This window comes from Schistosoma mansoni, chromosome 4 (genome assembly GCF_000237925.1).
Source record: "Schistosoma mansoni strain Puerto Rico chromosome 4, complete genome".
Lineage (NCBI taxonomy): Eukaryota > Metazoa > Platyhelminthes > Trematoda > Strigeidida > Schistosomatidae > Schistosoma > Schistosoma mansoni.
In genome coordinates, this window is record NC_031498.1 from 23100272 (window position 1) to 23122881 (window position 22610).

At 34.0% G+C, this 22610-nt stretch overlaps 1 protein-coding gene across 1 annotated transcript in view; it reads right to left on the reverse strand.

The window, feature by feature from the left end:
• The window catches only part of Smp_175450 (hypothetical protein), a gene marked incomplete at both ends in the record, with an annotated part of 117819 nt that continues 95209 nt past the window's right edge, over positions 1–22610 (reverse strand). The window contains 13 exons of the mRNA XM_018797248.1: positions 1–53; positions 171–324; positions 768–1037; positions 3062–3286; positions 4824–5054; positions 7739–8053; positions 10464–10757; positions 12576–12711; positions 16611–16935; positions 17284–18006; positions 18127–18297; positions 18451–18563; positions 21707–22083. Coding sequence (XP_018652309.1) covers positions 1–53; positions 171–324; positions 768–1037; positions 3062–3286; positions 4824–5054; positions 7739–8053; positions 10464–10757; positions 12576–12711; positions 16611–16935; positions 17284–18006; positions 18127–18297; positions 18451–18563; positions 21707–22083 — 3387 coding nt within the window. The remainder of the gene's footprint in view (positions 54–170; positions 325–767; positions 1038–3061; positions 3287–4823; positions 5055–7738; positions 8054–10463; positions 10758–12575; positions 12712–16610; positions 16936–17283; positions 18007–18126; positions 18298–18450; positions 18564–21706; positions 22084–22610) is intronic.

Below are 22610 nucleotides of genomic sequence, written 5' to 3' on the forward strand. Positions count from 1 at the left end.
TTATCCTGTAATACCGCGTAAATAATAAACCCATTGAAGTCCTTCACCTTTTTCTGTAAATGTAGAATCAATAAAGCTTGATTGTTGCTGTTGCGGTGATGATGAAGACGATGATGATGATAGTGAAGTGGTATCACTAATTACATTTGATGGTCCTTTACGGATTGTACGTGCGCTTGATTGCGCGCGAACTGCTGTCACAACTAGTTTACCAGTTACTGGAGATTTAGTGATATTACTGTCAAGACCAACAGGAATTCTAAATTCTTTACCAGGTCTAATAATTTCACTTTGTTTCGGTAGATTGAATATAGTATTATCAACCTAAACAAGAAGAAATGTATGAAATAAATGACCGTCTAATTCAAATTAAACAACTATGAAGCATTGGTAAAAGCTTTCAAAAAATGATAATAAACGATGAAACTGAGTTTAAGTTGACTTTGCACATATCCTTGCATACTAAGTCCTTCATCTCTTTTATTGTATTGGGAACAATGGTACCACATATATTTTCGTTTAGTAATCGATGGCTATCATAGAGAAGCCCTAGGTTCGTGAGTTTTACATTCTATCAATTCTTTTCACGTACAAACCTGATCAATGAAATCCCATCAGCACTGAAAAGTAATCAGTATAACATCTGGAGCTCTACACTTTTTGATAGGAATTGACTTGTAATCTAGAATTTCTAATAGGAACGAAATAAACAAGTGTTTATTCGGTAACACGTACAAGTGCGAATCTAAATAAAATTGCCAGTTTACCTGAAATGAGTAAAGTATGGGTGTAGAGAAAACATTTCGGAAGATGATATGTTTTGTTTCACCAGCTTTTATGAATATTGGACCTTGTGGTTGTGGTAGTAGAGCAGTACCTTTAAGTAGAAAACTGTATTCACCAGCTTGTGTACTTGTAATTGTTAAGGTAGCCTGTGAATTACCCACAGTAGTTGGTTCATAAGCAACTTCTAATGACGCTTCAACTCCCGGTGCTACAGTTATTTGTTTTTCGCAATGATAATCAGAATTATCAACCTGTTAATATAGAAAATTTAAATGTTAGTTTCTGATAAAACCGTCTGAGTTTGTTGTTTTTCCTGTAATTGTAATTAAACGTATAGCATAGCTATCGAAAGAAAAACTTGACTTGTCTTAAACTATTAAAAAACAAGTGACTGAACCAAGGAATCCTTTACGGTGAGTTCATCCTCACAGGTGTAAAACTATATATATGTAAAATAAGTTACAAGTTTATAGAATAATTATCCTTCATTGATTATCTTCTTCAAACATTGATATAAATTAGGTACCAATGAAATGTAAATGTCGTTATCAGAAGAGTTGGAATTTAAGGCACATAATATTGTAGTGAATATGAAGACCAGTGGGGACAACTGAACGTATTTAGATACAAAATTACAGAACATCTTAGTAAAATCTGAGAACCATACAGTAAATACTTCATTTGCAAAATGTCTTTCAATTGTATCACACTTGATTTGTTCTTTCGTTTATACATCAATCATTCTTTGTTCTCGTTCTCTTCTCTTTGATCTTCTTAACCTTCTGCCTCCAGGCATTTCACTTTCAGATTAATGACACATACTACTTATAGTTGTCGACGTCAGTAGCACATACCACAATGTGAATGACAATCAAGAATTCTAATCAGTGCATATTTGTATTTGTAAATATGTAATACAATAATGTAATCAAACAAAGGGTATGATAAAAAGAAACTGAACTATCAACCTGATTTTTCAAACCCAACGTAAATTGTAGATTGTAGATAGATAAAGTTCATACAACATAGTGTACGTTCAGGTATAAACCACTCAGAATTCTTGAATAAATCATATGAATATTGTGAAATGATGAATCTAAATTTGAATTTTCATAAATCACTGAATGTTACATATTAAGAAAGTCTGAAAATATTCTTCTTGATAAATAAATTATGTTGTGACTTATTGGGTATATATCAGAAGGGGTTTTGTGGAGATTTCAGTATTTGCATAGTTGAAATCATGAGCCAATTGAAGCTAGACCACCATCGAAAACTTGGAAGCACTGGACGGCCGTTTCGTCCTATTATGGGACTCCTCAGCAGTGCGCATCCACGACCTCGCCTCGCGAGATTAGAACCCGAGACCTACCAGTCTCGCTCCGAAGCGCTTAACCTCTAGACCACTGAGCCGACCGGCATCCAACGGTGTTTATGTCTAACTTCAACCAATCCACGAATTCTGAGCAACTGTTCATCAATTGTCTTCAGTGAGTTGATATCTCTACAACAGACGCGGTTGAACTCCATTGGTCACTGCTTCCCACTAGAACTCCAAAAAATATCTCTTGAAGTCAGTCAGCATATGATTATAGATCAGAAGGGGTTTTGTGGAGATTTCAGTATTTTCATAGTCGTGAGGCGGGATCGTGGATACGCATGGCTGAGGAGTCCCATAATAGAACGAAACGGCCGTCCAGTGCTTCCAGGTTTTCCCTGGTGGTCTAGCTTTAAATGACTCATGATTTCAACTATGACTAGTAATAATCAATCCTAGTTCATATATTTTGTTGTTCATACTTAATCGGCATTACAATTCAGTACCTCAACAAATTACTTACTCATAAATAAAGATATGAACGAAGAGAATGGTATGTTAGAAATTCCATTTAACTTTCTTTATTTTAGAAAGTTTCATAGATATGATGGTCTCTGTTTAAACAAAAAGTATGGATATCTTTTCAATAGTTGAATTCATGAGTCAGTTAAAGCTTGACCACCATGAAAAGCTTAGAAACATTCGACGACTGTTTCGTCTTAGTACGAGACTCGTCAGAAGAGTGTATCCACGAACCCGTTTCCAAGTTTTCTATGGTTGTCTAGTTTTAATTGACTCATGAATTTAACTATTAAATTACTAAAATGTCGGCCTGTAGCTCCTCCGGGGGCTACTGCCGGTCCCAAGCCCAGGTAAAGGGGGAGGGTTGTGCATGGGGTTAGCGACCCTATCCTGTTAACGCTAACGAGAAAAAAATTATTCAATATATAAACTTACATTTGTAATAAATTCATTTTTATTTTTTGATAAATTTGTGAATTTTACAATTTGACAATGTCGTTGTCCTATAGTTGTACGAAAATGTAATGTAGATTCGAAACCAGATTGTGTAGCTTGTAAATTTAATTCATAAATAAATGAACCTAATTCATTACAATTAGCTTCAAATTTTCCATTATATTGACCAATTTTAATTGGTAAATATTCAAGTGTTACTTTACCCTAGGGGAAAAAGAGAATACATATAAAGTAATTCTTTGAAGCATAGTATATCGGTAAAAAAAGAAAAGAAATCTAACTAATAATGATGATGATAGATAATGAGGTTGAATAAACAATTGATGATTATTATTATCAGAAGGGACTTTGTGGAGATTTAGTATTTTCATAGTTGAAAGCGTGAGTCAATTGAAGCTAGACCACTATGGAAAACCTGGAAGCACTGGATGGCCGTTTCGTCCTATTGTGGGACTCACTGAAGGCATTGGTGGACGGTTACTCAACTTCGTGGATTGGTTGGAGTTAGACATAAACACCATCGGGAGCTGGCTCAATGGTCTATCGGTTAAGTGCACTGGCGCGGGACTGGTAGGTTCTGGGTTCGAATCTCGCGAGGCGGGATCGTGGATGTGCACTGCTGAGGAGTCCCACAATAGGACGAGTTGACCGTTCAATGCTTCCAGGTTTTCCATGGTAGTCTAACTTCAATTGACTCACGCTTTCAACAATTGATGATTAACCTAATTTGTCTTATTTCTGAGATTCGTTCACTTTGATATCATCATGAACCTAGAATCTTCAATTTTCACGGCATTTCAGTCACTGAGTTAAATAAAACTCAACAGTCAAGGTTTTAGACCTAAATCCATGTCGAGACTGTAGTTGATGGACGGCCTTTGAACGAATCTTAAGTGACCTTGAGACATATTAGCTAATCAGAAAACAGTTAGTATAACATAAAAATATATTATACAAACCCAAAGAATTGAAGTGGCTACACTTCTTTTACATAGTCCAACAACTTGTCAAGGTTAGAAAGAGGTTCAAAGGTTCCGAAGTCATAATGCGTAAGGTAGAGGAACTCATCCATATGGCTCCATGATAGTCGGTCTCTGAAGCCATGATAAGGTCACAAAAACTCTCTCAGCCTCGACCACATAGCTTCAATATTGTTTGTGTGTACACCGGTTGTGTAAGTTTGTCATTTTTATTATGCATATATCCCTACAATACTCACACCACTGAACAGACGAAGCTTCAGTGACATCTGCGATTATTGTAGCCAATGTTATCAGTACTTTTATTATACAGTTCGTTGCAATTATTATAATTTGCCTTAGTCTCATTCTGGATCGAGCGAAAGAAGTTCCTATTCTAGCAGACGTCTTCCTCCAAAATATATTACATTGATGTATGCTGTGTCTCCGAAACAGGACAATATCATGGCAGTCTGCACATTCACAGGTCCACAAGTCATTTGATTACCGCAATTGCAAATAAAGGAACTTCTTATTCGTCTCATTTATTGTAGCCGCTTAATTGTCGCATCTTCTCTAAAATCTTACGTGAACTGAATGTACATGAGCATCAGGTACTGAAATCAGCGCCGTGACCTTGAAATCCCTCAAACGCTTCTGATTGGTTCGTCCATAGATTATAGTCTCGCCATACACATCATATTTAAACATTTAAACAAGATGACTAAAAAGAATAAAACAATTAATAGTAAACATATAGCTAAAACTTTGTTATTACTTACTTCACAATTAGCAGGTATTTGTAATTGATTTGGACATTGAACTTCAGAAATATTTGTACTCATTTGAAAATTAACTGGTATTGATAAAGGATTTTCTAATGTAAGTGTATGTGTAATAGATTTACGAATAGGTGTTTGCATTCTAATAACATCTAAAACTTTATTTCTAATAGACTTAAAATTAACTTCAAAATATTGATATTCTCCAGTTGTTTCATTTGTAAATGTAACCTAAAATAAAAATGATGTAAAAAATAAGCAATGGATAAACATTTTACAGTATAACTTGCCAAAATCGATTTAGGTTCAGAGTCTCCCCCTCCTCCGAAACGATTAAAAAATTAAAATACTGGAGTTTTAAATTTGAATAAATCATATTTACCAAAGATGGATAGTGGTTAGCAGTGGAATCCAGTTTAACGCGCGTTTCGTCCTATTTGGGACTCGTCAGCTGGATATACCTGCATCTCAGAATTGATGTTCACTTTGAAACTCGAACCCAGTACCGTTCGCTTCAAATATCATCACGTTATCCACTTAGCTATTGAGTCCTGATAGCTACTTGTTTGTGCAATGGGGTGAAGTTTAAATGCACTTAGTATTCTTTGTTTGAATCTTCCCATTCCACTGCTAGCCAATATCCATTTTTGCTTATAATGCTTGTGAATTAAGGCTATATCGAGACAATACGCACAGTATGCACATATGCTAATAAGAGACTGATCAATTACAGTCCTAAACATCAATGGAAAGATTCAAACAAACAATACTAAGAGAAATCATATTTAGTTTTTCTTTCAAACTTAAGATTGGAATTGATCATTTTTTGTTAGCGTACATGCATTCTAATTAGATTTGCCTTAATACAGTCAGTTAGTCATAAGTGTTTAAGAAAGTTGGATAGTGACTAGTATTGGGATCCTTGACTATTATTTTGCCCTATATGGGACTAGTCAACTGGATTTATTTACGACTCATTATTATAAATAAAATTGATCATCGTTAATAAGCTAGTGATTATATGAACTCAGTACTTTAGTGAATGAAACACCATTAATTCAATGTAGTGGGTTCAGTAGGAACATCAACACTGGAATTTTTGATATGTTCAATTGAAAGCTGCCAGTGACCGGTTTATGATGTTCAACGGTTAAGTTAGTTTATCACTAAAGGACCATCTTTAAACTACAATAAAATTTACCAAAAAATGTTCAAGTAAGTGTTCGAGGACCAAAAGTACAAAATCCATAACAAAATGCCAATGAAAGATCTTTTTGTGCATTTAACACTTGAACAATTTAAGGTCTGTTTCAGATTTTTAAGAGGAAACTAATTACAGTTTTATCAGAACTCAGTGGCCGAGTGGATAACGCGATGGTGTTTGAAGCGAATGGTACTGGGTTCGAGTCCCACAGTGAACATCAAATCTGAGATGCAGGTACATCCAGCTGACGAGTCCCAAATAGGACGAAACGCGCGTCCTAGATTGCACTGATAGCCACTATCCATCTTTGCTTACAATGCTTGTGAACTAAGGCTATATTGAGACAATACGCACAGTATCCATATATGCCAATTAGAGACTGACCAGTTGCAGTCGTAAAACATCAATGGGGAGATCCAAACAAACAATACGAAGTGAATTCAATTACAGTTTTTATCTTAAAGTATTATTTCTTTAAGATTATATTACTTTATTTAAACTGGTCTTTGTTAACAAGAAGTCTGGAAGTTGCAATCATAATACTCAAAATAATCATGGAACTTCAATTTCATTTGAAGTAAATGACTACAAAAAGAAATGTTCAGATTCATGTGGCAAACACTAAGTTACATAATTCCGGCATAATTAAAAGGTTCTGAAAATGGATTGAAATGTAAACTATTTTGACGTGCATGATCTATATTCCTTGTTCTTTATTGGCTTGTTCCAGAAAATATTCTGTTGTTATGCGGTACAGTGAAGAATATTACCAAAGTTGCTAGAAAAAATATTTTAAAGTTATGATGAAAATATTTTGGACAGATATTTGAAATCCTGCAATTAACTAATCAATATTATCCTATCATACAGAACTTATCCACTTCACTCGTAGCATAGGTACATTAAAATCCAGATAATTAAAGAGAAATACAAATGTCAAATCAGTCAGTCAGTCAGTTAGCTACAACTTAGAACCAGGCACATATATCCATCGGTCCAAGTTGCCATACCTCGTTAGCACAACAAGATGAACACCGAATTCATGGAAGTAGTTAATTTAATGGTGGCAATATATAAAAGAAAGGTTGTATATGAGGATGTAGTATAGGAAGGAAGACAGATATGAAGCAATTTTAATCTCAAGGTTTAAGGGAAGATAAAGAGTGTATACACCTACGCCATTGTAATCGATTCTGAGCCATGTCAGATTTTATTTATTTATTTATTTAAACACATAAATATTGGTACAATGAGGCACCAGATACATATGCGCCACACAAAAAATTGTCATTTCATTTAATTGTGTGAGGGCTGTGATACTGTCCAGGTGCCCAAACTGAAGCAGGTGGTTTTCTTACGGGGCCACACCCGGAGCCTTCGACCTAAAGGTCTGATCCACAAGTCAGTGGAGCATCGTGAGGAGATGCATTCCCATGGTAGTCGTTTAACAACGATTGATTCATACGCCATTTGTTCCCTCAGGATACTGGAGCCCATGTGCACCATTGGTTTGGAATCAGGGTTTTCCAACTCCCCTAGGTGAACTTTCCGTGTCCACCAACCCGGTTAAAGCTCTGGACATTCGCTTTTCGTCCTCTCAATTTTGTAAACAACACCCCCGCCACGAGAAGGCAGTGAGATATATACTACTGAATAAAATATAAATATGTCTAAATAATATTTTAAAAAATTAACTAAGTAAAGTGCTTACTTTAATCAATGTAAAACCTTCTCGATAAGTAAATATACTTAATTTATACTCTTTACTTGAATCAGCTGGTACATCTAAATAATCTAATCCTTGAATAGTTGTACTTGGATCTAATTTATCTGGTCGTAGAATTTCTTTTAAAACACGAAATCTCTGTGATGCATTTAACCAATTTGGTATTTGTACAACTTCTGTATGTAATTTTTTACATTCAATTTCACGATTTATCCTCATCATTGATTTTGGTGCATCAGATATTCCACATAAGTTATATAATAATCCTGTACCATCAGGTAATGGAAAGAATATTGTACCCTGAATTATAAAGAATAAGTAAAAAAAATGAAAGAAAGTCAATTTACGACAACAGATTGTAATCTGATTGAGTAACAAATATATCGTGGATTGGTTGAAGTTAGACATTAACACCGTTGGATGCCGGCCGGCTCAGTGGTCTATCGGTTAAGTGGTAGGTCCTGGGTTTGAATCTTGCGAGTGCGGGATCGTGGATGCGCACTGCTGAGGAGTCCCATAATAGAACGAAACGGCCGTTCAGTGCTTCCAGGTTTTCCCTGGTGGTCTAGCTTCAATTGACTAATGATTTCAACCATGAAAAATATCTCTTTATTTATCCAATTGTATAAACCTAATTATTACAATTAGTAACTACGGTTTTGTATAAATCGAATAGAATTGCAACTTCATCAACAGTGAATAGGTCTGTAAAATGTAATGTCCCAAGTTTATCGTTCTTACTTGTTTAAATTTGTGAAGAGGATTGATTGCATAGAAATGATTTGTCTGCAAATATTACTTTTTAAAAACTATGGTAAAGACATATTGAGTTTGACTGATATCTACAATGACTTCAGAAAATCAATATGATTGAAATAAACAGAATAGAGAAGACATCTTGATAACAATTAAGCCTACATTTCACGAGGTTAACAAGTAAAGATATAATTAAAGATGATCGAACCTTACTTCAAAACAAACTTCTTGAAACACAAGCCTCTAATCTTTGAACATGTATATATCCCCTATTAGATTAACAAGATGATTAGCTTGGGGAGTTTATCAGTGGGAACAGTAATTGAAGGAACCAGAAAACAAACATTTTATCAAGGAAATATATATGTTAATTTAACATTTTCTGTTGCTTCAAAACTCATTGAATAAGAGTTTAAAAAACAGAGCTAATGAACAATGTCATATGTTAATATTGAAATGATGTAGAATTAAAGCCAGTGACAAGCGATATGAGTGGTAACGTCTTAATCGAATGGACTGTGAGTAGTCTTTGTAATTTCTTTTCTTCTGTTTCCTATAACATTTAATGACGTTTGTTTTTTTATGTAGTTGAGATCATGAGTCAATTGAAGCTAGACCACCATGGAAAACCTGGACAGCCGCTTCGTTCTATTGTGGGACTCCTCAGCAGTGCGCATCCACCATCCCGCCTCGCGTGATTCGAACCTAGGTCCTATCAGTCTCGCGCGCGAACGCTTAACCTCTAGACCACTGAGCCGGCCGGCATCCAACGGTGTTAATGTCTAACCTCAACCTATCCACGGAATTGCGCTACCAACTTCCATTTTACTGAGGTAGATACCTGTCTATACTTGACGTGGATTAGCTCCACTGGTCACGACTTCTCACTAGAACTCCAGTAATTACCTCATGGAGCCAGTCACTAGTGTTTGTTTCTTGTCAATATTTTGTCTACAAGAATATTATTTTATTATAAAAAAGACCTATTCTACTATGAAACTATTTCGACAAAGTTTTGTTGATTGAGCTGGATGTTTTAGTGGTGGAGTTTTCATCGTTCTTCCGAAAGACATCACAGCACAAACTACACCGAAATCATCCACCTGAGCTAAAAATTTCCACCAATTCACTATGAAACTGCCTTATCCGCTGACATCAGTTCAATGAAAAGCTGATGTCAATAATCCGGTCCTTTGAATAACCATCACTCAGCCACATCGTGTCATTGCATATCATTATCTATCAATCACCACTTTTTCCTTCATTTTAACCCTTGAGAATGCACTTATTAAGTCACCGAATTCACATTCACAACACCAAGTATTCCCATCCTTTTACGTTTGTTATATAGAAGGCAGAAAAGAAATTAAAGAAATGTAGTAACAAAGACATACTATTGTGGGCTTATCTTGAAGTAAGTTCGCATTCGACTTAGTTTTTCACCTTTATACTTGTCGCATATGATATTTTCTTGAATGAATTACTTCTCAACATTTTAAAAGTACTCGATACGTGAATAAATAGTTATTAAGAGGAGGTGTTTATGAAGATAGTCGGCATCGTAGACTGACTATAGTTCAACAACAATTGATAGATTGGAGGTAATTGGCGGCTGTTATGTTTCAGTATGCAATATTATAGCAATGCTAATCAAAGACTCCACCAGAAATAGAATTAAGTAACTTCGAGGTTCACAGTGAATGCTTAAACGTTAAACTCCTTGGTTGACACATAATGATACATATTTGCAACTTCAGTCAATTCGTGATATTGCACGACCATTATCCGGCTCCATCTTTGATATCTGATGCGCGTAAGCACTCTTGAAGACTCGCCTCATGATAGCTTAAAACAGCTATCTATACTTACTAATTTTCAGTAGTTGTTAAGCTAAATTTAATTCTTTATATAATTCATCTTTAAGAACTTAACATGTGAACATAAAGAATCTTACTTTGTGTTTTGCTCCATCTAAAGTCATTGTTAATGGTTTATATGTTAATTCATAAATTCCTATTTGTTGTGGAGGTATATCAATTATCTTTGGTCCATCCCACTGTTCACCATCAATTACTGGCTTGATTTGCCAATTAGCATTTGAACGATTAACAATTTGTAAATTTTTAATATCTTGCTGTCTAACAATCGTTGAAAATTGTTGTATTTCTTTGATAACAGTTGGTGGCACACATGCTGCACTGACAGTAATTAATTTTGGTCCTACACCTTGAATTTGACATGATACATTCTGTTTTTATTGGCGATTAAAAGAAATAACAAAAACAACTTTGAGGAAGCACACATAAATGTTAATCTGTACTTTAACCAAGTTTACCTGAACTACTTATGTAAAAAATGAAAAAAGTCGTGAATTACAGTGGTTTGCTCCAGATCCGATGACTTAGATTTCGTGAAAACTGAAAACCGTCTTTTAATTACCTATTAATAATAGGTACCGCATTATCTAACCCATGGTGATGATCGAAATCTGTCAAACAATTTATCATGCGATCAGTAAGTTAAGTGATTCGATATTACGAAAGACTTTGTTCCGTGATAAAGTACCCGACCAGTCAAACAGGTAATTGGTCTATCCAATTTCCATTCATATGTACTTCTGTTCATAACTGGTTTATGTTTTGTGGCGCACAGTGACTATTGGCCGATTGTTTAATCTGTTTGACAATTCCATGGTTTGAGGATTACTACTCTATACGAGTTCGTATAACGACCAATTTCATCACTTCGACTTTCATTGTTTCTGTAAACAATCCCAAACTAGGTTGTCGTGTAAAATGTTCGATAGATTAAATTTTAACCTTGTTGATTCATAGAAATTCAAATAAAATACAATTGCTTCTTATAAAGCATTTTTGAATATGTGGTGGTAAATAATGCTTTAAAATAAATAGCCCAATAGGGACTGAAAGCTTGATGCTGACTTTATGAGTTTCAGTGAACTTAAAAAGGTAGGTTCAGGTTGTCCAACTATTTTAATCCACTAGGCACAGTCATCGCTTTCACAAGTCACCTCACACAGCCTACAGAGCAGTCTGAGGATAAAATATTTCCGTCTATGAACAAAAATACTTCTTAAATTAGATTAGTATTGCTTTCTTCTTTATTCATGGTTAATTGGGAATACACAAAAGGCGTTTGGACATAACGCATCGGGATCTTGGTATCAGTGTCGTCATTTTTTTCAGTATCGTGATCTCTATAAACAGTATGTTTGCTGAATGAGTTAATCATCTCGAATGAAATGTGTTCATTGGGAACAACGAGATAAGAAAATGATTGATGTAGTCTATGAAACTGTGAAAAGTATCGATTGCATTATATGATTCATAGTAGATTGAAAATAACTGAACAACGATCAGCAGTAGAATTTTAAAATTTTTACGAATTTGTAATCACTGAACTAAAAGTTCTGGACTCGATTCCAAGCACTCCTGAGGAGTCACCTCTTAGGACGAGACGATCGTTCAATGCTTTCAGGTTTTTAATATTTGTCCAACTTAGATCGGTGCGTGATCTCAATAAACTTCGATAACCTTTAACAAACTACACTCGTAAATTTTAATAAGGTTCTATATTTACGCAGGTTATAGTTCTCACAATTTGTGATCATTCATACAATAATAAATAGTTTAGAACATTTTGTACTTTAGAACTTGTAACTGAAATGATCCATGATGCTTTTAACTTTAAACAAGCATACTAAATGCTCAATAGACTCAACAATATAATTATAAGAAAGAAAACAGCTAAATCACTCCTGAGTCAGTAATAACGCTTGCTACCTGCCTACGTGTACAAATGTCCATATTTAATATGATAGATATTAGCCTGACATTTGGTATTGATTTCACTGACAAGTTAACCGTAGCCCATCTGTCACTTTGTTAGCTCTTCCTTCAGTCTAAATGATCTTTATATACTGTATGATGAATAGGGTGTAACAGTTATATACTAATTCTCTAGTAGCAATCATCAAGTTACGCAGCATAAAAGCCCATCGTTCTATGTGCATATGGAAAATAAATAAACAAGTTCGTTTACTTACATCTATTCGTAATTCACGTGTTAATTTGTTTGGTTTAAGAGTTAAAATAAATGGTACTTCTAATCCAGGACCAATGGATCCATTCATTGGTTCTATAGTTAAATCCAATGTTAAAGTTGATTTATCCCATTCGAATCTTAAAATGAAATCAGTAAAAAAATACAAATCACTACTTAGTCATATGAAAAATTAATGAAATCAAATTTATTCAGGTTTCGAGTACAGATTATTTTACTCAGGTTTTGAGCTACAGTCTAGTTGTGTAAGAGTTAATGATCTTGTGGTGTATGGTATTTATGTCGACAGACATAAATAGTATGCAGCATCGATCAGAAGTGGAATGCTTGTCAAAAGAAGGTTGAGAATATTGAACTGAAGAAAACAGGAACGGAAACATAAAGGAATTGATAACTGTAAGAATCATGAAGGACGTAAAGGGCACTTGTTGGAAGATGTGTAAATGAAGTATTCAATGTATGGTTTTTTATAATTTACAAAGACACTGTAAATTTGTACCAAACAAATAAATTGGTCTTCCCCATCTGAGTTTTCATTCACTACAATCTCATACAACCAGCTATTCAAATTGAAGTAGGACAAGCAATATTAGACCTTGGGGTCTATTATTTAAGAAATGAGTCCTTCAATCATTAGATTATCGCCTTAAATATGTCAAACAAAGTATAATAACTGATATTTATCAATTTAATATAGTCGGAATGTCTCATCGTAGCTATTTAGTGTTGTCAACTAACATTAACCACTATGTGACTTTTATACTCTCAGATCAGATCAGTTAATCAAAGAGATAATTCACAATACAGAGATTTTTCACGCATTTCAACCAGAAACTTTATAGAGATTTATTTTCTATGTCTGAAATTTAAATAATCTATTGACCCTGAAAAACTCTCCACATAAACTAATTATATTAATAAAAACTATATGTGAATGAATAATTAACTTCAAGATGAATATCATGAAGTGGAGATTGTAGCAGTGACTCCCTGATGCATTATTTGTGGAACACTATATCCCATATTAATTAAATCTGAGTTTTCACTCAATGATATGATGATATAGTGTGCCCTATGTAATCTGAAGGTCATAGGTTCCTTACTGTATGAGTAGATGTTCACAGATGCTGAGTTTTATTATCAAGCAGAGATAGTTACCTATTAATTTCTAATTATTCGTAGTGCTCAAACTGGTGGAAGCTAAAGAAGAAAATGTATTTCTTACTCATCAAAAAAAAGGAAAAAAAATCATGATTTCTCGCAAAAAAGCTAAATGCTCTGGTATGGTCGAGTGTGATAAGAGTCCTCTCTCTCCAAATGCTTTCACATAGCCGCATATATACAGCCACTGACAGGGAAGTCCTGCTCACTGCCTTCTCCCGATGACGGTGTTGTTAATGAAATTGAGAGGAAGAAAAGAAAATGTCCAGTGCTTCACTCGGTTGTTGGATATGGAGAATCCACCAAGGGGAGTTAGAAAACCCTGATTTGAAACCATTGGTATACATGGGCCTTATGATCCTGTAGGAACAAAAGGTGTATGAACCTAATGTTGCTCACCGGCTACCATATGACTTCATCTCTTAACGTTGTTCCACTGCCTTGTGGATTAGACTTATGTGTCAAAGGATCGGGGAGTGGCCCTCTAAGAAAACCATCTGCTTCAGTTTGGGCGCTTGGGCAGAATTCCATCCCTCACACAAATCATTCGATTTGTGTGGCACACATGTATTTGGTGCCTCCTTATACCTCTTAGTCTAAATAAATAATGAATGTACTCAAATTTGTTTAGAATCTCATTTCAATAGTAATTTTCTTTTAAATTCAATTCATGTAGCCTGACACATAAGAAATCGATCAGGTTAATCTAGCTGATTTAAATGCCATAATCTCAAAGCTAGTGATAAAAAAGAAATTTGATAACCCCAATCTATTTAAATAACGTTTGTTTCGTCTCAACTACTATCATTCTAAAAATTGGTATTTAATGTAAGCATGTTTTTCTATAGAGTTACCATTTATTTTAATAGTAAAACGGTCAGACATCATTCGCCAAATTATATTGTTTTAGAATGGAACAGTTCTATAGGACATTAGTCCTCATTTTAATGACTGATCGATAACATTTCCAAGACTTTCGTCGAATAATATTCGAATCTCAAGAAAAGAATCACTTCTGTAATGATTGTAGATATGCCATAATGATAACAAGGAACCTAATTTGGAAGCTTCTTGTCGATTATGCTTTACAACATATCATCAGGTTGGAACATTCTATCACGTTAACAATCCCTATTGTATTAGGAGATGTCTCATACTTAAAACCCTAATTACTGGTGTTAATCAATGATATTTGGTTTGTAAAATCATGATAAATACATCTTTATTCTGACTCAACAATCGAAGTGGTTGCGTAAATGAAACCATCCAATCGCGTAACTAACTCAGTTACTTCGAGTTGAATGATATTTTACCTAAAATGAACCAGCAGTAAATAATCCAAACAATTTTAACCAACTCCCTTGTCATTAGGTTAAAAATGTAGTCCACAAATTTAAGTAATGATTAACTGGGTCGTGCAGGTAAGTTCAGAATACCTGATCGAGGTCTGATCCACAATCATAACGATTGTTCGGAGTTTCGGGGTGACATATATCAAAGTTGATCACAGTGGCACAAGTGGATTCTGTCTTTTGTATCCACATATCTTCAGTTTCAGAAATACCTAGAACCTTTGTTTAACAAACTTCTTTTTTTTCTTAAGCCATATATTTTCTAAGATTATTGATATGATAGGTCAATGAGTAGTAGCCAAATGACAAGGTCAGTCGATGGTAATCAGAAGTGACCTGAAGGACGTGTGCATCTCATTTCCTAAGGGATAGGCTAGTAAGTATATATAAATGAGTATTTTTGAATCTTATTCTGTAGCCCGATATACTTTCTTGTCCACTTTTGTGTCTTCGCTCAAACGGTCATTTGGAGGGTTAGCACGTAGCATGTAGCACGTCGTAAATCAGTATCAGATTTCAGACATCACTCATCATACCAATTACTAATAATGATCATACTACTCCTACTGTTCAAAAATTTATTTTCGTTAATTTCATCTCCCTCTGACAATACAGTGATGGGAGTTAAACTAATACCGATGTGTTCAAGGTTATACGTTACTTATGACTATATGACTAACTAAATTATTCATATTAAGATTTACTTTTCAAAAAATAAATATAATTTTAATAGTTGAGATCATGAATCAATTGAAGCTAGACCGCCATGGGAAACCTGGAAGCGCTGGATGGCCATTTCGTCCTATTATGGCACTCCTCAGCAGTGCGCATCCATGATCCCGCCTCTCGAGATTCGAACCCAGAACCTATCAGTTTCGCGCGCGAGCGCTTGACCACTAGATCACTGAGCCGGCATCCAAAGGTGTTGATGTCTAACTTCAAGCAAATTGCGGAATTGAGCGGCACATCCACTATTGTCTTCAATGAGTTACTATCTCACATACTGCAAGCACTGGATGACCGTTTCGTCCTATTGTGGGACTCTTCAGCTTCAATGGACTGATGATCTCAACTATTGAAATTACTATAATACCACAAAACCCCTTCTGATATTAATCAACATATGCTCACTAGTGACTGGCTTCAAAAGGTATTTCCTGGAGTTCTAGTGAGAAGCAATGACCAATGGAGTTCAAGCAGGTCTGTTGTGAGATATCAATTCACTGATGACAATGTTGAATGCGTCGCTCAATTTCGTGGATCGGTTGAAGTTAGACATTAGGCGCTCGCGCGCGAAACTGATAGGTTCTGGGTTCGAATCTCGAGAGGTGGAATCATGGATGCGCACTTCTGAGGAGCCCCACAATAGGACGAAATAGCCGTCCAGTGCTTCCAAGTTTTCCATGGCGGTCTAGCTTCAATTGATTCATGATTTCAACTATTAAAATTACTATAATCTCCACAAAACCCCTTCTGATAATAAATATAATTCTTAATTAACTTACTTTGCATTATAATCACCAGTATTCATTAAAACTAAACGTTTACTTAATTGACTACCACGTACAATTGAACCAAAATTAATTGATTCTGTATTAAAATTAATATCATATGTATTTACAGCACCATATATAGAGAATACTGGTAAAAACATATTAGTATTCTCTTGATGAATTGAAATCATTTCTCCTTTATTTCTATGTTGACTATCAGTAGTAGTAGTCGTAGTGTTGATTTGATTCTTAGGCAACTGGATTAAATTATTAGTATTATCATCTACACGTGAAATTTCACATACAACTTCTTCAATAAATTTAGGTAATCTATAATCTGATGTTAAACTTAACATTATCATTACTTCACCCCCATTAGATGGAACAATAATTGGTGTATTAATTTCTTTGATTTGTCCAAAATCTTTTAATTGTTTATCAATATTAATTGACTTGCAAAATTGTACATGAATAGAATTGTACTTTTTATCATTATTATTATGTTGTTGTTGTTGTTGCTGTGGTGGTGGTGGTGATGGTGGTGTTGGTGATGGTTGATTCAAATGTATTTGATGTATACATATGGATGCAGAACTTTTATTAATTAAACTAATAAAACGACGGGATATTTGACCAGTTTTTAAATGACCTAAATTAATACATTTACTACTATTATTATTAATACCATTTTGATTGAATTCATCCAATTCATCATCATTGAATTGAGTTACTTTGGTAATACCTTTTATAGTTTTATTCATAATTAGCAATGGATATAATTTAGTTTCCATTAATAATTGACATCCTTTACCTATTAAATCAATTGAATATTGACTAGAACCATTAATTTCAAATATTATAGTTTCTTTATATAATTTATTATCATATGGATAAAAGTATATTGGTAAACAAAGAAGATTTGAATTAGATTCATTGATTTGTTGTTGTTGTTGCTGGGGTAGTTGTTGTTGTTGTTGTTGTGGTGGTGGTGGTAGTGGTAGTGATGGTGGTGGTGCTGTTGCTAGTTCTCTTTTAGATAAAATTGTTGGTTTTAAATAATAAGAAAATATTTTTGAAGATTGTGTAATACATTCAATACTTAATTCTTGTTTAGTATCTATATTACTTATATACAAATAACGTATTGATGGTTTAAGACCTGATTGCATTATTAATTGTGAACCAAAATTGATACAAGTTTCAGAGAATTGAATCGTTTGTTTCTTAGTTGAACCTAATAATTTTATACCATATACAGGACCATCTCGTATTATTAAACAAATACCAATTAAATTATGAAGTTTTAAACGATTGATACCTAACAGCTTTAGTTGTTTCAGTGGTTGAAATTTAATTGTACATGTGATTTTTTCATTGGGTAATATGCTACCAGTATTCGGAGTAATTTCTAAGGATGATTGTTGAACACTATCACCAGTAATGAAACCATTAATCAATCGATCAATCAATTGTTGTTTATTATGTTTTTTGATTTCATTGTTCTGATTTTGATCTCGATCATGATTACCTAGTAACATAAATTGATATATAAAATCAAATTTAAATTTTCCATTATTATATAATATTAATTTTCGTGTAATACATTCACCAGGGTATAATTCACCAAAATTTAATTTAGGCAATTTCTTTGTTAAATATGGATCATGTTGAATTCTATGGATAGATTTATTCATGAGATCTGTTAGATCAGTACCAATACATGGTGACCATAATGGTGTAAGTTCAATTAGTTCAATAGATGTAGAAATATTTTTGATTGAATGATTATTGTCATTGCTATGGTTATTCGGTTGAATAGAATCAATCCATAGAGATGAATGAATTGTATAACCTTGAGCTTTAACATTTAATGTTAAAGGTAATTGACGATGTTTGATAAGACATTGTAAATTGATATTAGTTTCACGTTCACCATTTGCTTGAAAAGTAATTTGAATAGGTAATCTAAATGGAAGAAAATAAACTTTTAAAATATCATTCTGAGTCAAAAGAGACGTTAGTGAAAGATTGAAACACAAATGCAACTTACTAACCAACTTCAAGACTCATCATAATAGAAGTAGCTATATGATTTATTTGTCTTGATCATCTAAGCTATAAGAAGATCTTAAGGGAAGGTATAGACGCTAATGCTTGATTTAACTGAAAATAAAGCGAATGAAACCAAATACAACGAATATTGCGATTCCTCTTTTTGAGGTTTGGAACAATTTAGTATAACGATCAGTTTTTAGCTGTTTATTAGTGTTTAAGTAACCAATGGGACTAAAAGAAATTAGTTTGATAAAACATTTCAAAAATGCGAAAAGTATTGTAATATTTGAACAGTTAGAAAATAAGGTAACTCAGATTAAGTGATCAAATGAATAATAGTCATAATTTGTTTGGTGGTTGGAGGAAGTCAAAAGGAACACCTGAACCCAGGTTTCGCGCTAGTTGGAACTGATTAGAAAGGTTTCTTTGTAATCGTAAAGAAATCTGGTGCTATATGTATGATCAGGACCTGTGTTACCCAGCTTCATATTGTACGATGTTACCACTGATATATTTGATCTCGAGCTTCCTGATAATCATATCCAACCAACTAAAATCTCAACATAGTGAACGCGATCTCGGGTTCACGAATAGATATCAACAGTCTAACTTAAGCTATTGAGTCCAATCAGCATTAAATGTCTGGTTAACTATAACATCTTAAAGCTTAAAAATCTCAGTGTGAATTTAGTTTTCAGTGTTAATAGTCGTATTTATATAGTGAATGTTGACTTATGATAGCACAACTAATATAAATACATTGCTTGGTTATGGTCACTTATGTTCGAAAGATAGTATGAGCACTTATTATATTATAGATGACTTGTATAGCTGTATGATTATTGATTTTAATGAACTAAGAGATTTTTGTATTGAAGTTTATATGTATGAATGCATCTCCGTATATCTGTGTATACGTGATTACGTTTTAATTGAATTTTCATTCTTCGAGCTGTGTAGTTTCGTCTTAGAACATTTATTGCTCTTCTGAACAATATTATCAGTAAAACCTCCAGGTAGGAGTGAAGTATTCAAATTTCTACACACATGAGTCATAGCTTGACATATTATCTGTCATTACCCGTCTCTATATTTTGATGATATCTCCTACTAACCTGATTCTTGGTTCAGTATTTGTGCATGATTTTTCTGATTGGTTGGTAGATTGGATCGATTTCGAAGTGTTTGTTGATAGCTGACTGACCAGGGTCCCAGGCTTCTAAAAATCCTCAGATGTTCTCAGTATTCTCTCTGTCCAGGTTTTAAACATTCTTCTAGACGAATACGTGTCGATAGTTGTCCATCTGCACTGATATAATCGAGGATGTGTCATGGCGTTCGACTGCTAATATACATTCGTGAGGGCAAAGATGAAGTGGTCATCCACTTTGTCCGATGTAGTACTTATTGAAAATGAAACAGTTTATTTTGTAGATGATGTTCAGTTTTTTCTTTTTTTTTATCATTTAGTCCTTTGATTTGCATAAGATTGATTGAAGTGATTTTTCTGGTTTGTGTGCTACATCCATTTCAAACGCCTACAATAATCTAGTCATAATTTCTGATATGTCTTTTATATGTGGCAGGATGATCAGATTGTCGGTTTCTATACTTGATCTCATTGCTGCTGATGAGGTGAATTGTTAGTTTTGATGAAATCGCGTGGGCAACAGTTCCTATGAAGTATGGTCATTAAATATTTTTCTTCATTTTTCTGCGCTGCACAAGTCCTGCTGTATGTTTTCGCCATCACGAATAAGGTTTGTACCCATTTGGTCTTCTGAGTTCTTAAGTTGTTGCTGCTGTGATTGAGAATTCGACCTGTGTTGGCTGGCTTCTGATATACTTGAGACTTTGGTTTTCCTTTATCAGTTCTGGTGATCAGTCCATTCAAGAATGATAGTTTGTTGTTCAACTCCATACAAACTGTGAATTTTATGTCATCGAAGACGCTGATCAGATTATAGTTGTTTTCCAGTGTTAATGGAGGGCGTACTAAGAACACCAGAAGATTTTTAGAAGCCTGAGACCCGGGCCAGTTAATTGTTCTCTGTTTTCTTTAAATTCCATTTTTTTATTCATCCACTCAGAGTCTAATTTAAAAATAACTGAGATGCATGAGTTCATGTCGAATAAACATTTGACTTAGATTGTTTTGTCATAATTATAAGAAAACCTGTTAATTATTGTCTACAAATAGTTCTAGTTACTCATGTACATATTCCAAATGTTTGAGACACAGTCAGTGTGCAAATAATTGAAAACATTAGGAAATAGTTCCTCAGTTGATGACAACCTTTCTTCAAATTCACTAGTCTTTATCAATCAAACCTTGCAGTGCATTTAAATTGTACCAACTACTGGCTGATTACTAAGCAATATCATGTTTTTCTTTATTCTTTAGTGTGAACAATTCAGTTCTACAGAAGGTCAGTGATTATGTGAATAACTCAATAATCTCAGGGAGAGGATCAGCTCTCTCAAGTAGTCAGATAAGTATTGCTGACGTATGCTAACCATGACAATATATTATTAAAGAAATGATTGAATAAGTTTAACTAAACTGTAGTTCTAGAGGTTTTTGGTATAATAAAAAGAACCAGGCAATTAAAAAGCAGTTTTCGGATTGTTGTGATAATATACATGGTTAGTAATGTACACTGCATCTCCACACATTAAGAAAAAAATTGCACCAGTTTAATACCATCATCAACGTATGCTTTATGTTTTTTATCGACATTATTGAACAGTACTAAGTCAGAAATGGAACATTAATTCACTGGTATTATTGAGCGGCTAGTCTACGTTATCTTGAAGTAACTAAAGCTGACATGATGATGACATGATTTCAATCCAGTGATCTAAAAGTATTGTGCTCACATTAACAGGTAGTATCCTGGGTCTTCACTACTGTGAGGTTTTGAATAGGACGAGAGAGATGTCTAGTGACATCTGAATGTTTTTCCGCCCATAATATAAACCGTTTTTAGATTGATATAGATTTTAAGGATGAAGTTGATAAAATTTAGTAGAAAGCAAAGTCAATAACATACTTTGTACCAGGTGGAATATGACCAGACATTGGTTCAACAATAATGGAATCTTGTTTTCCAGCACTATGAAGACTTGACTTCAAAAATTCAAACTCCAATATATTTGAAGATTGTTCTTCATTATTCATAGATATGTCATTGAAAGTAGTTGATGATATTGACGTTGAAGCTTCTTGATTAATTAACAAGACAGTTTTACTAACTTGATGTCCAATAAGTACAGCATTAAAGTTAATATGCGATTGATCAAATAGTATATTTGGTTCTCTTGTATTACCGACAACAAGTAATGGAACACTGTAATCGTATTTGTCTACAACAAATCGCCAAAACGATTCAATTAGTCCAAGTTGGTAAGAAATGTACTCAAATCCAATCTGTTCAAAATTGAAGAATAGAAGTAAAATTTTACTTATCATAAACAACTAAATTACTAAATTAAATTAAATTTCACAGTTTTCACATATCCCAACCATATTACAGACATTTTGTTTAAATCTATCTCAAGGCATGAAACTAATGTTCAACATTCAATGAAATCATAAACCTTTATCAATGGAAGAGTTTTGTATATTACAAATGAAAAACAACCATCTACATCGCTGAGAACTTTTAATCAGAGTGTAAAGGTAGGTTGGAAAAATGGAATGATATCACATCAGTTTGTGAAACAGCTGACTGATAGTCTTGTTTAAATTAGAAGCTCAGAGAGAAAATCGTTACTTACTTACCTACTCCTGTTACCACAAATGGAGCATAGGCCGCCCACCAGCATTCTCCAAATCACTCTGTCTTGGGCCGTCCTTTCTAGTTCTATTCAATTTTTGCTCATTCTTCTTATGTATGTCTCCATTTATCGGTGTAGTGTGTTCTGTGGTCCTCTTCTTCTCCTTTGGCCTTGAGA